This window comes from Ceratosolen solmsi, unplaced genomic scaffold (genome assembly GCF_000503995.2).
Source record: "Ceratosolen solmsi marchali unplaced genomic scaffold, CerSol_1.0 scaffold31, whole genome shotgun sequence".
NCBI classification, from domain to species: Eukaryota; Metazoa; Arthropoda; class Insecta; order Hymenoptera; family Agaonidae; genus Ceratosolen; species Ceratosolen solmsi.
Genome location: NW_011948432.1, coordinates 2,269,744 through 2,282,057, shown reverse-complemented (window position 1 = coordinate 2,282,057; position 12,314 = coordinate 2,269,744). Strand labels below are relative to the sequence as shown.

The following is a 12,314-nucleotide window of genomic DNA, read 5'->3' as shown; positions in this document are numbered from 1 at the left end:
AATTTTATTTTTTAAAAGCAAAATTTGTGATTGATGTAATTTTGATTATTTATTTACTTTATTTCTTAATTTTTCAAACTAAATTTATACAACTACAAATTTTTAGTGGTACTCAACATTTGTAAATAAAACCAAATTTATATTTAATTCGAAAATTTGTAATCTTTACGTTTTATCGTTTTATCATATTAATTTTACGTATTTCTGTATAATGTTTAACTCATTAATAGATTTTCATTAAAATTTATTATTTTAATATATATATATATATATATATATATATATATTAAAATATATTGTTAGATATTAAATATATTTAAATATGTGAAAACATTTTTTTCAATATTTCAAATATTCGGTCTTATGAATTATAATAAGAAATCCATAAAATATCTTTGCGTTGTATTCAATTAAATGCTCTTAATATTGTTATGTTAAAAAATTTTTATTTTTAATAAATTTTGTAAATATTTGAAAATATTGAAATCATAAAAATATCCATATGGATATAAAATTGCTAATTGAAAGGTGCATTTTTTTAATGTTTCAAACAATTAAAAAAAGTATAGCTTAATAAAGAATAAATAACAATATTCTCAAAGAAAAAATTTCAAAATTAAATTGTCATATTACAAATATTCTGGTCCTATAATTAATTCGTATATAGAATATATAAGACTTTTTCATTCTCAATCAATACGTCAGGTTTTTTTTTATAAATGGTACTGTCGTAAACCATTAATAATTTTTTTAATTCCAACATTTATTTCAGAATATGTTTTACAAAGTTGTTAGTTTATAACCATTTAAGCACTATATACAATTTATATCAATTTTTTTATAATATTTAAATCATTATAAAACATTTTAAGATTGTTTATAAGACTTATACTTTTCATTATTATTATTATAGTTATAGTGGAATATGAAATAGTACATGTAATTTAACTTTACAAGCTTTTAACGGCCAAATTAATTCAATTAAGTGAACGCTATAATCAGTGTTCAAGGCCTTCGAACTACAATTTATTTATTATTGTTACACAAAAACAGAAAAAATTTTACTTAAAATTTTGCGTTAGACTTCTGTGGAATATAATACTTTAAGACTCATATAGAATGTTACGTTCCTAGTTCTGTAGTAGATTGGCCTACTTTACTCGATTTTATAGGTTATAACAATTAGGTATAGGTCTTCTGAAGAAAAGTCATTAAAGTATTATTTATTTAACTTATAGCATATATATAACATAAATAAATTTTTAGAATATGGTCAAAGTTTAGTTTTAGAGAATTTTAAAATGGTATTTATTTTATTGGATTAGCACTACTATTTTCTATTCTTTCTAAATATCATGTGGATTTGTAAAAAATATAATATCGAATGACAAAGTACGTATATAAAAATATATATGCTCGTGTCTAGTTTTATGTTATAGTCTGTCATAGTTTTATAGGTACGCATGCATGTGCAACGAAAAGATAACTTTTTTTTTATTTATTCATTATATGTGTATATATATATATATATATATATATATATATATATTGTATTAATAATAAAAATAATTCATTATATAAATATTTTTTATAAAAATTGCATCTAAATCGCATCAAAATTGTATTAAAAAATAAATTGAATTACGCAATAAATAAAAATCCATGTAAATTTATTAAGTATGATATATAATTAATTACTTTTCAAAATAAGAATATAGATAAGTTTTAAATTTTTATTATTAAAAACAAATCAATTATTTATAACTGAATGTTCTTTATTGCATACGTGTTGTAAAAGATTCTAAATCAATTGTTTATTACGTCTTGCATACAAGTGCACAAGTGCCTCTGAAATATACGTCAATAAGTTTATTTCCTACGCAACTTTAGCTAATTTATTGCATTTTATAGAATAATATATTTTTTATGTAAATTAACAAGATACCTTCATGGTCATTATGAATGAGTATGAGTCAAATACTGTTACCATCTACAAATAATAAAACAATTTTGCAAATAATTTAAACAAAACGCGAAACACTAGATAAATATTAATTAAGCATTCGAAATAGGTAGATAATAAAAGTTCCCTAGCTAATATCATACATGATTAAATAATTTAAAAAATACAATAATGCATACATATACATTGTAAGAAGAACTATTGACTGCACGAACGAACACTACTTTAAAAAAGCACGCAAATCGAAAATTCAAGTAAAATCACATATATATTCATGCATACGCGCATATTACTTTTGCATTGCATAAACTTCCGTATAATAATGTCCTTAATAATCTAAGAGGTTTATACGCTAGGAGGAATCGATTTTTCATAGTATATGAAGATCACAATCCCTCATCCATTTTCTGTTCGTCCCATATCCGCCGTACGCACACTTTCACATACGATACTCTAAGAATATCTTAAAACAAGATTTACTCATAACTCTATTTTACCTTGAGTCATTGTTACCATCTCTGCATAAGATTACGAAGACTGTGCAGTGTGGAAAATTCATCCGTGAGCAAAAGCACGTCTCTGTAGGTGAGATTTTTTTTCAAGTATTAGCAAAATTCGTGAAGGTAAGGAAAATATACAGTACCTTACAACGTACATAGACTTATTGATTTTTGCGAGGGTAAAATATAAAAAAAGAAAGTTAGAGGGGGGAGGGGGGAGGGAGGAAAATGTATGTGCAAGAGAAATTGGAGGGGAAGAGGAATAGTTCGACACTCTAGGGGATACTACTGTAATATACTTCATCTAACCTACATCGTAAAATGCTCAATGAAAATGACGTATGAAAATGTACAATGTAATAACAAAGAAAGTAGTTCAGATGTAGATCTTGTAATTTAAATTTTAAAATGAAATTAATTTTAAAATCCAACATAGATCTACTTGAAGACATATTTTATTTGTTATTTTTTAATTAAATTATACACAAGTTCCGTAAGAGCACGTTAAATAATTTAATTAATAATTTAATATAATACTAAAATATTAAATAAGTGTAAAATAAGTATATTAAGATATTTTTAAATTTGACAAAACTAATATATAATCAATTAATTAGGTTATTGTACAATTTTACAAGACCATCAAGATCATTTGATGTCAACAAGTTAAAATAATAATTTTATAATATCGGCAATATCATTTTAATGATGAATTTTGAAAATAATATTCATTAATATGATTTATATTAAATTTTATTATGTAATATAGAACCTTTGCGAAGCTCTCTTAAATTACATTAAAAATTCTATTTGTACAATATATTATATTTATTTAGCGATTAGGACAAAAAAAATATAACATATTTAAAAGAAATATTTCATTTTATTATATACTGTTCTGCATAACGTAGCACGCTTTACTAATTAATCAATTTTCATAAATAATGTTAAATAAAAATGATACCTTATTGTGAATTTTATGGATATTTTATGAATATTTTTGAAACATTATAATAATGTTAAATTTAATATTTGGAAAGTACAAGCAATTATAAATTTAGATTTAGGAGTGTATTTATAAAAAAGTAATTGCAAATTCGAATTGAACTTATAACTACCTCAACTCATTTAAGAAAAAAACATAAGGATATATTATTAATAATGTTATTAGCTTTTAGTGATTCATAATAAATTCAGTTTTAACTTATCGCATATAAATAAAATATGAAATTTCAATAATACAATCAAAATACTACATATGTTCAATATGTTTATATGAATATTTTGTTTAATATATTTTTAATGAAAGCCTACAAAATACAACAAAAAAAAAAAAAAAAAAAAAATGGATATTCAAATTTATTGTTAATCGAACAATCTTCTTTATGAAATTTAATTTTTAAAATTTCTATCATTCGTGACTCTTTTATTTCCCGCATCTCGTATTGTATATAATATCATCTAATTAATTCGTTTATGAATATTTACAGAATATAAAACTGTCTAAAATTGGAAAATTAACAACATAGTTTGCAAAGCTAAAATGTAATCATTTATTTAATCCACTGTGCCCTCATTTTGATAAATATATTAGAATAGTATATTGAATATATTGTGATTTAGTATATTAGATAAGGCTATTCTATAAGTATATTGAATAGTATATTATGTAATCGATGAATTTAAAAAAATGTACGTTATAATAAACTTTCTACCTAAAAACACTCTGCTGATATTATATTAATTATAATACAAATAAAAATATCAATGTACATTTAATTTTTCCTTCGATAGCAATTAATTATATAAATTAATGTTGGCTAATATTGATTTAAATATTATGATATTCGTGTTTTCAATTATAAATTAATGTAATTGTATTAGTATGTATGGCATTAAAGATAAATTACTTGTAAAAATAGAATTTCGTTTAGTCATTATTTAAAATAATAAATCGAAGGATATTTAAATTGTGCAAGATTGCTGTTAAAAACTAATATAAATTATATTGATAAATTAATGATGGAACTTAAATAAAAGTATGTTTTAATTTAATTAAGTATATTTAGTATTACTAAATATAAGTTATAATTTTTTTTTTCGGCCTGCAATGAAAGTCGCAATAAAAGTTAGATGTACATCTTAGGGATTAAATAAGGATAGAAAGGGTCGGGACATTATTTTGCTTTTTGTTCCAAAAATGCTTTCTAGGATTCACTTATACTCGCAAAAAAAATTATGTCCTTTTGTATAAAGGAATTTGTGAGTGAACTACGGTCAGTCTGTTCGCTTAGTGAATATCATCCCCTCTCTCTTCATCCTCGTCTAATCCGAATAGGGTTCCCGACACTCTCTACGTCTAAATTTGCGTTCTATTTTCACATTACATTATCTAATTGTCTAATGTTATTTGTCACTTTTGGAAAGAATTATTTTCTTTTTTTCACCTTCGTTTAGTAGAAATAAATGCTCTACGTATGACATTAATAGTAGGTAGAAAACTGAAATTTACAGTTATTTAATAAATATTTTAAAAGAAATATTTATTACAACGACAAATGTAATTAATATAAAATCGCATATATTTTGAAATATACTCCGAAGATTTAACTATTCATATGCCCAATAGCATTTATATATGCTTGATCCACTACAACATTTTCATACCCTTGATACGCAAAGATAATTTCCTGATTCTAAAATTCCCATAGCCTCTACACAAAAAATATAAAAAAATAATTTATTAGAATATTTTAATAATTATTTTTAAAATTTAGTAAAATTCTCCATGCTTTTATTAATATATTGAATATTGAAATATTCAATTAAATTAAGTAGGGGCACATATTTTCAACTTGAAGTATTCATAAATCGTGTCTTTTATAATCTTAGAGTTATCAAGCAAATTATGATTTGTGCAATTAGATTGTACTATAAATTATATATAAATTTAATTTGTATAATTGAATTTTTTGCACAATGTAAATGATAAACAATATTCATTAAGCAATTTCATTCATACATCCGTGTAGACTCTTATCGGATTGTAGATTAAGAATTTGGAGATGAAAAGGGATGTGGGGAAGCATAGTAACGTCCCTATACAACATCAAACAACTAATATAACATTCCTTTAAACGATACAAATTTCATATTGAAAGTAAAGATTACCAAAAAAGAGAAACAAAACAATGTCACAATATATATTTGTTTAGCTTGGCATTAGTAGTGTTCGTTGTACCGGGAATGAAATTTCACTGTCAAGGACACGAAAGAGCTACCGATATTGCACGTAATTGAATGACCGAGTATTTATTATTCATGCATTTGCATAATTGTAATGTTATTTTGATTGTCCCGGCCGTTAAGGCAAAGCACCCCTACCAAGCAATTGGACGATCAACGATATTAATTATCTGCCCCCCATCTTATCTTTTCGCAGATGGCCAACGCGGCGAGCGAGTTAGAGGGCATCGACCTCTCGGATCCCGATCTCCACAAGGCCGCGACGAAGATTCAGGCGAGCTTCCGGGGACACAAAGTTCGTCAGGAGGTGGTCATCCCTAACGTCGATGAGAAGAAATAGATGGTCCGCGGCCATGGAGTCGTTAGACATTGAATGGCGGCGCCGAGCGCAGAGATTCACGCCGAGTACATTCCAGAAACAAAACCAAAAAATGAGTTTTCATCCACATTCGCCGACTAGGACGAGAGTCAATCATACACATTGGGCGCACGAATCACTCTCAATATTTCTTGCCTTTCGTCCGTGAGAGCCATGATTTTGTAGTATCAATGTCATAATTGGGGGCAGCGAAGGTAGGGAACCGCGCGTACACATCGCTAATGTTTTTTGTGAGCTTGTCATCGCGACGGCCATCCATTACAATCGACCCCTTAAAATCCGTTACTTTTAGTTCCATTACAATTGATAAATAAAAAATTCAGAATATCTATTTGCCGTAAAGTTTGATCTTCGTGTTTTCTATATATAATGCCGAGGGAAACGAGGCGACTTTGTCCTTTGACTTCGGAATTGTAGCGCGTTAGTTTTAACGAATGAGGAATTTGAAACGAGATCGCAATAACATTTTCAGTGTACGGCTATAGGAACGTAGTAGTAAACTGTACGGGAATTTCTAGACAAGCGGAGTGGTGTATATTTGCGAGTCGGGGATTCTCTCGGTCGATCGTCCCAATAATATATATATATATATATATATATATATAAATAAAATCGTCCCGTCAATGATAATCCCATTACAAAGTATAAACAAAAAGTTTAACACGCCTAGATACGGTACTGAGCAAAAAATTTTTTTTTTCCTATAATGCAAACACACGCGCGCGCGCATCCACGCATGCACCAATGCATACATACGCATACACGTACGTACACGCACACGCGTACGCGCATACACGTGCATACGCATACGCATACAGGCGCGCGCGCATCTACGCACACCTACACGCCTCTCTCCCTATTTAATAAGCAAAGTCTCCTTTTTCCTCCCGAATGAACACTTAGGGAAATAGAACAAACGAAAAATATGCGTGTACCTGCGTATTTTTGAGATTCGACTTATATATTAATTATTATCATACGACTATCTATCTAAATATAATACATAGCGAAGTGACGCATGAACGCTACGCTTCGATTTACGCAAAAAAGGGAACAAATTTTTTTCTCCTCTCTAAATGTCTTTCTTCTTCTTTCCTTCTCTCATGAATTATCACATAAATATACAATCGGTAATACATTCCTTCGATAATATGCGAAAATATTACATTCTAGCAACATTGGGAAAATCGCTTGAAGCTTATCTCTCTGTGCGACACGTATATATGTATTCCGAATTAATCTCGAGTCTTAATCCGACGAATGTCAATCGCTCTGGCTCTATCAATTTTTGGTTATTCGTGAGCATTGTTACATAAAAAAAAAAAAAAATAAATAAATATCTTTCGATCACATGCATTATTTATAAATAAACGTATTGTTACGTGATTCTTATAATTTCTTATTTTCAATAAGATTAATTTCAATAAGACTTATAATTTCAATTATTAAAGATGCAAATTTAAAGAATTTAAGTAATTTAAAGTAATTTAAGGAATTGAATTATAGAATTGATATTGTACAAGCTAGCTTTATTAACACAATGTGACAAGATATCGATGAGTGTCGCCTCCCCCTTCTCTAGTATACTATATGCCAAGGCATTTTGAAAATCCATAAATGGATGTTAGTAACAAATGATAATCACTTGAAAGTCTTACGATCGTTTTTGAATTTTTGAAATGCTAATTTAAATGAACAAAGCAACTACCGATAAAACTGCGACGATAAAACGAAAATTACCATTACTTTTAATTATACGCTTACCGAGTAATACATATTATGCAGAGAAATGCAAGACACTTTAATTTACATAAAGTAACTTAAAATTCCTCAAAATTATCGTGGCTAAGCGTCATTAAATAAAATATCATGTAGAAATGCAGGAGGATGATAAAGGTATGATAAAGGACGATAGGGAGTGGAGGGAGAAGGGGAAGGAGATATAGATAATGAGAAAGTGAGAATGAGAGAGGAAGAGCAACGTCTTCAATTAATTCACTTGGAATCGAACGACCAAAATCATCATTCCGTTACTTGTTTAATGAATCTTGGCGAAATATCTCAAGCCATTTAAAAGTCACAAAATGATGAAATGTAAATGCATATTAATATACTTTTAAAATCCATTCATAAGCAACTGAATAAGAGAGCACGAAGAAATGACTTTTTCTCGCGCGTTACTTCATTACCGAGTACGTCCATCTGTATTCCAAAGTATCAAAAAAGGCAAGTAACGAGCATTCACAGAAGCACCTGTATACATACCGCACGCAAGTTCAAACATTATTGTTCCGTACAACGATTTTACGCAATGAACTCGCTATCATTGTCGTGCAATTCCTTGTGCAATTTATCTATATCGTTTAGCAATTCATATTCTGCCCAAGATGTATGGCATTTTAGCTTATAAGTAAGTAAATCCTTAAACACGCGTAGTAATGCACGCGCCCACGCACGTAATATGAGAGCGTGCGTGCGTGCGTGCGTATTATGTATGCAGATATATAATATGTATATACACCATAAATGCTGAAAAATGTTTCGGTGTGCGTGCGCGCGCGCGCGCGCGCGTGTGTGTTTTTCCCTCTCCCTCTCTCTCTCTCTCTCTCTCTCCCTCTCTCTCTCTCCCTCTCCCTCTGCCTCTCCCTCACCCTCAGGCTTTATGCTCGCGAGCACATTCACACACGCACACACACACGCACACGCACGCCCATATACCGTTAAATAAAAGTTATGCCTTTTTTATTTAATTTAAAAAGAACTATTATGTGTTTTGTTTGTATTTTAAATTTTTTCTCGTTTTTCTTTTTTTTTGTTTTTTTTTGTTTTTAGTTATTATAAATTTATATTATTATATAAATAATTCGATTAGCTTAAATAATAATTAAAGCCATGTCTGATTAAAAGCATTATTTAAGTGGATAAAAATAAATACGCGTTGCCCGTGGAGTTTGACCAGAAAAATTTAAGTGCATGTTAATTGTTAATTAATTATTTACCAAATATTTATAAAGCGAGTTTTAAGATGTTTGTAATTACCTATGTATTAAACAAGTTTTTTTCGATTCAAGAGTACGATCTACTTTTTTAATTGAACGTAATATTAAAGCACATTTCAAATGACAAATTTCACAGTCGTCAAGTAATTTCAGCCCGGTTCCACATATTTATTAAATCGTCGTGAGCTTGTTTTTAGCGGGCCTAAAAACTTCATAGAAAATTAAATAAAACTAATAAAGCTCCAATGTACAAATTGCTTTGTTCCATTTTCACATTCTTTTATTTGCACTCGGATATCAAGTTGTAAGTTTTATTTACTCGTGTTTGCAACGTACATTCCCTTTGTGTGAAAAATTTTATATTACAGCTATTGATATTATAAAAACATACATAAATGGCTTTATTGTCAATTTACGTTTCTGTCGTCTCGAACAATCAGATACTCCATAAACTAATTAAGAAAAAAATCATTACTAGTTATGAATTCGGTGCCTCCAAACTCACCCACCAAAATCCTTATTTGAAATATTTATAGAACCCGGAAGTACGTGCACTTTGCTCTTTTAGAATGTTAACAAACGAGCTGTTGCAAATGTTATTAATTATTTATCGCAAAAAATGTCAGGTCGAGTAAACATAAATAAATTAAAACTCTGCCCCCCCCCACCCTATCCCTACATCCTGCCACCAATCATCAACCACCAAAACCACGTCGCAATATTGCTGTCTTTGTTTGTCATTCTGGTTACGATTAATTAGCGAAAAAGCCGTGAGAGGCACAAGTTCATCAATTATCGACTTTTTCCCTCCTTTTTCTATTTATTAACACTTGTGTACCTATGCATGCAAGCTCCCACGCATGCGAGCTCATAGACGAATATCTAGAATCAGAATTTAAAATAGTTTCCAAGTTATACCGAACGTTTGAAAACCTTGTTATTTTCTTCTTCTTCTTCTTCTTCTTCTTCTTCTTCTTATTCTTTTGTATTCCAAAGTACATGAGATAGAGATGTTGGTTTCAGTAACGATCAGTTTTAACGTATGCATACAGTTGACGTATGTATACAGTTGACGTATGTGAAAAAGTGAAAATGTCGACTACCACTTATTAAAATCATTCACCTCGAACGACAGTTTTCTTCTTTTTTTTTTTTTTAATTTTTTATTTTAATTTTTATTCCTATAGCAGAAATTCACCATTCCTATGTAGAAATTAGTAATGCACGTGGTGCTAACTCAAATTAAGAGCTGACAACATTGTAGAAAAAGAAAGTGAACACATTAAAAATGTAACAAGCAATTGTAATTACACTATTAAGCGATACAATGAAAAATACAATGTAATCTGTTTGTTTAAAATAAACTAATCACCTAACAAATAAACGTCTCGTTTAAAATATCTCTTTTTACTTCCTTGAATTTTCATGTGCATTTAAGCCATTCATGAAAACAGAATCGCTGCTTTATTGTTCTTATTTTAAATTAAATTTAGCGGGTTATGTGGGATATTGGGATGGCTTTGTATAGATGGCGCACTACCAAACAATTTTTACTCTACTCTTTGAACCAGCAGCACAAGTACTATACTTCATGACCATTATAACCTTAACGACTTATTCGCTTAATAATAATAATAACAATAATAATAATAATAACAACAATAATAATAATAATCAACTCGGAATTATAAGTGAGCGTTCTTTAAGTGATAAGGCGGCTCAAGGGTTTAGAGAAATAGTGAGTTTTGCTATAATTTTATTATTTAACCAATGGTATACGTTACAGGTGGGACTAATTCTATTGAATTCTATTGAAGCCAATAAATTTAAAGAGCACAGATTTAAATTTAAGTTGCGTGGTAATTATCAAATTACAAACAAACACATTGTATTTTTTATCGCCGAGGTTAGAAATTGGTTACGAGCCCAGTTATTAATAATGGGTAAACGTTATTATTGCGACTACTGTGATCGATCGTTCAAGGATGCTCAAGGAGCAAGAAAAAAGCATCTTATTAGTTTACAGCACACGAAAAATAGAGAAGACCATTATAACTTTTACAAAGGTAAGTAAAACATTTGATGGTAAAATATTATTAAATACCATTCAAGTTACATAATTTTTTTGAAAACCCATGTGCCTTATAAAGCCTTAAATTGACTTTAGATCCTGAGAAGATTTTAGAAGAAGAAGCAAACAAAAAGTTGTGTATGAGATTTATTAAAGAAGGAGAATGTCCGTTTGGTGGTTCGTGTAGATATTCTCACTATACTCCAGAGAAGATTCAAGAATTACAAAATTACGGTATCGTTGACATTCAAAGTGTCATTATTGCAATATCCCTTCCCATGTAAAATTTATCGATCTAATCTGTAACAAATTAAAATTTTTCAGTCGCAACAAGAAAGTTAATGAAAGAGAATGCCTTCAATCCAGATCCAGAAGAAATTGTTAAACAATATTTTGAGGATACCGTAGACCCTGAGGAAATTGTAGAAAACAATATAAATTTATGGCCATTGCCAGAAGAATTGAAAAAATACCCAAATCTGCCACCTTCGCTACAGCCAATGACCTACAAGAACTTTACCTCCTCCGACTTTCCAGAATGGGGCTGGCGATAATATTAAGACTTTGTCAATAAAGTAGCACGCATTAATTAATCATTCAAATTGTGATATTGTGATATTAGGCTGTACGGGGCAACCTAGACAGTGACAGTTTACAAATGAGCTCCCAGTCATCGTTAGGAGTCCTGTACAATATTGTCATGTAAATATAATTACGTTCGCGTCAATCTCCGATTGCGCGTGTACAGCACTGATTAAAGTCTATTTACAACCTAGAATCCGTGTGCTCATATGAAATGATGATCGATCGATCGATCGATCGGTCGCTTGGTCGGCTGGTCGGTCCATCGGTCAGTCGCCATAAACCCACCGTCCCACAATGACCATTGAATACCATTCACGCTTATTCGCAAATGACCTTGCTAAGCTTTTAACTTGGAGCTCGAGTCTGCGACGGACGCGTGCCGAGTGCCCGCGGCGGTCCATCGGACACGAGGACAAAGGGAAAAGTTACCAAGAGAGGTTGCATTGTCTGCATCGGGCACAACGGGCTCTTCCCCCCCCCCCTGCTCCCCCTGCAACCACCCAATCCCGCAATTCCAACCGCCGTTTCACACGCAAACGCACACATCCAGTGATCGCGCCTCTACTCTAAA

General features: G+C 30.1%; 2 protein-coding genes across 2 annotated transcripts in view; both read left to right on the top strand.

Moving 5' to 3' along the window:
• igl (IQ calmodulin-binding domain containing protein igloo) overlaps window positions 1-6,671 on the top strand; it is a 99,663-nt gene extending 92,992 nt beyond the window's left edge. Inside the window, exon 4 of the mRNA XM_011502197.1 lies at window positions 5,906-6,671. Within this exon, the coding sequence (XP_011500499.1) occupies window positions 5,906-6,049 (144 nt within the window). The 3' untranslated portion in view covers window positions 6,050-6,671. The remainder of the gene's footprint in view (window positions 1-5,905) is intronic.
• Window positions 6,672-10,737: 4,066 nt separating this feature from the next.
• Window positions 10,738-11,933, top strand: LOC105364302 (zinc finger matrin-type protein 5). The gene is made up of 3 exons (XM_011502195.1): window positions 10,738-11,153; window positions 11,255-11,392; window positions 11,483-11,933. The coding sequence occupies exons 1-3, from the start codon at window positions 11,027-11,029 to the stop codon at window positions 11,710-11,712; spliced, it is 495 nt and encodes a 164-aa protein (XP_011500497.1). The 5' UTR covers window positions 10,738-11,026; the 3' UTR covers window positions 11,713-11,933.
• The last annotated feature ends 381 nt before the right edge of the window (window positions 11,934-12,314 follow it).

What these genes read in the sequence shown, in the direction of transcription:
- LOC105364302 (XM_011502195.1), top strand. Translation starts at nt 11,027, where the DNA reads ATGGGTAAACGTTATTATTGCGACTACTGTGATCGATCGTTCAAGGAT. An exon ending in CCATTATAACTTTTACAAAG is followed by an intron (nt 11,154 to 11,254) that starts GTAAGTAAAACA and finishes AATTGACTTTAG; the next exon opens with ATCCTGAGAAGATTTTAGAA. An exon ending in TCAAGAATTACAAAATTACG is followed by an intron (nt 11,393 to 11,482) that starts GTATCGTTGACA and finishes AAAATTTTTCAG; the next exon opens with TCGCAACAAGAAAGTTAATG.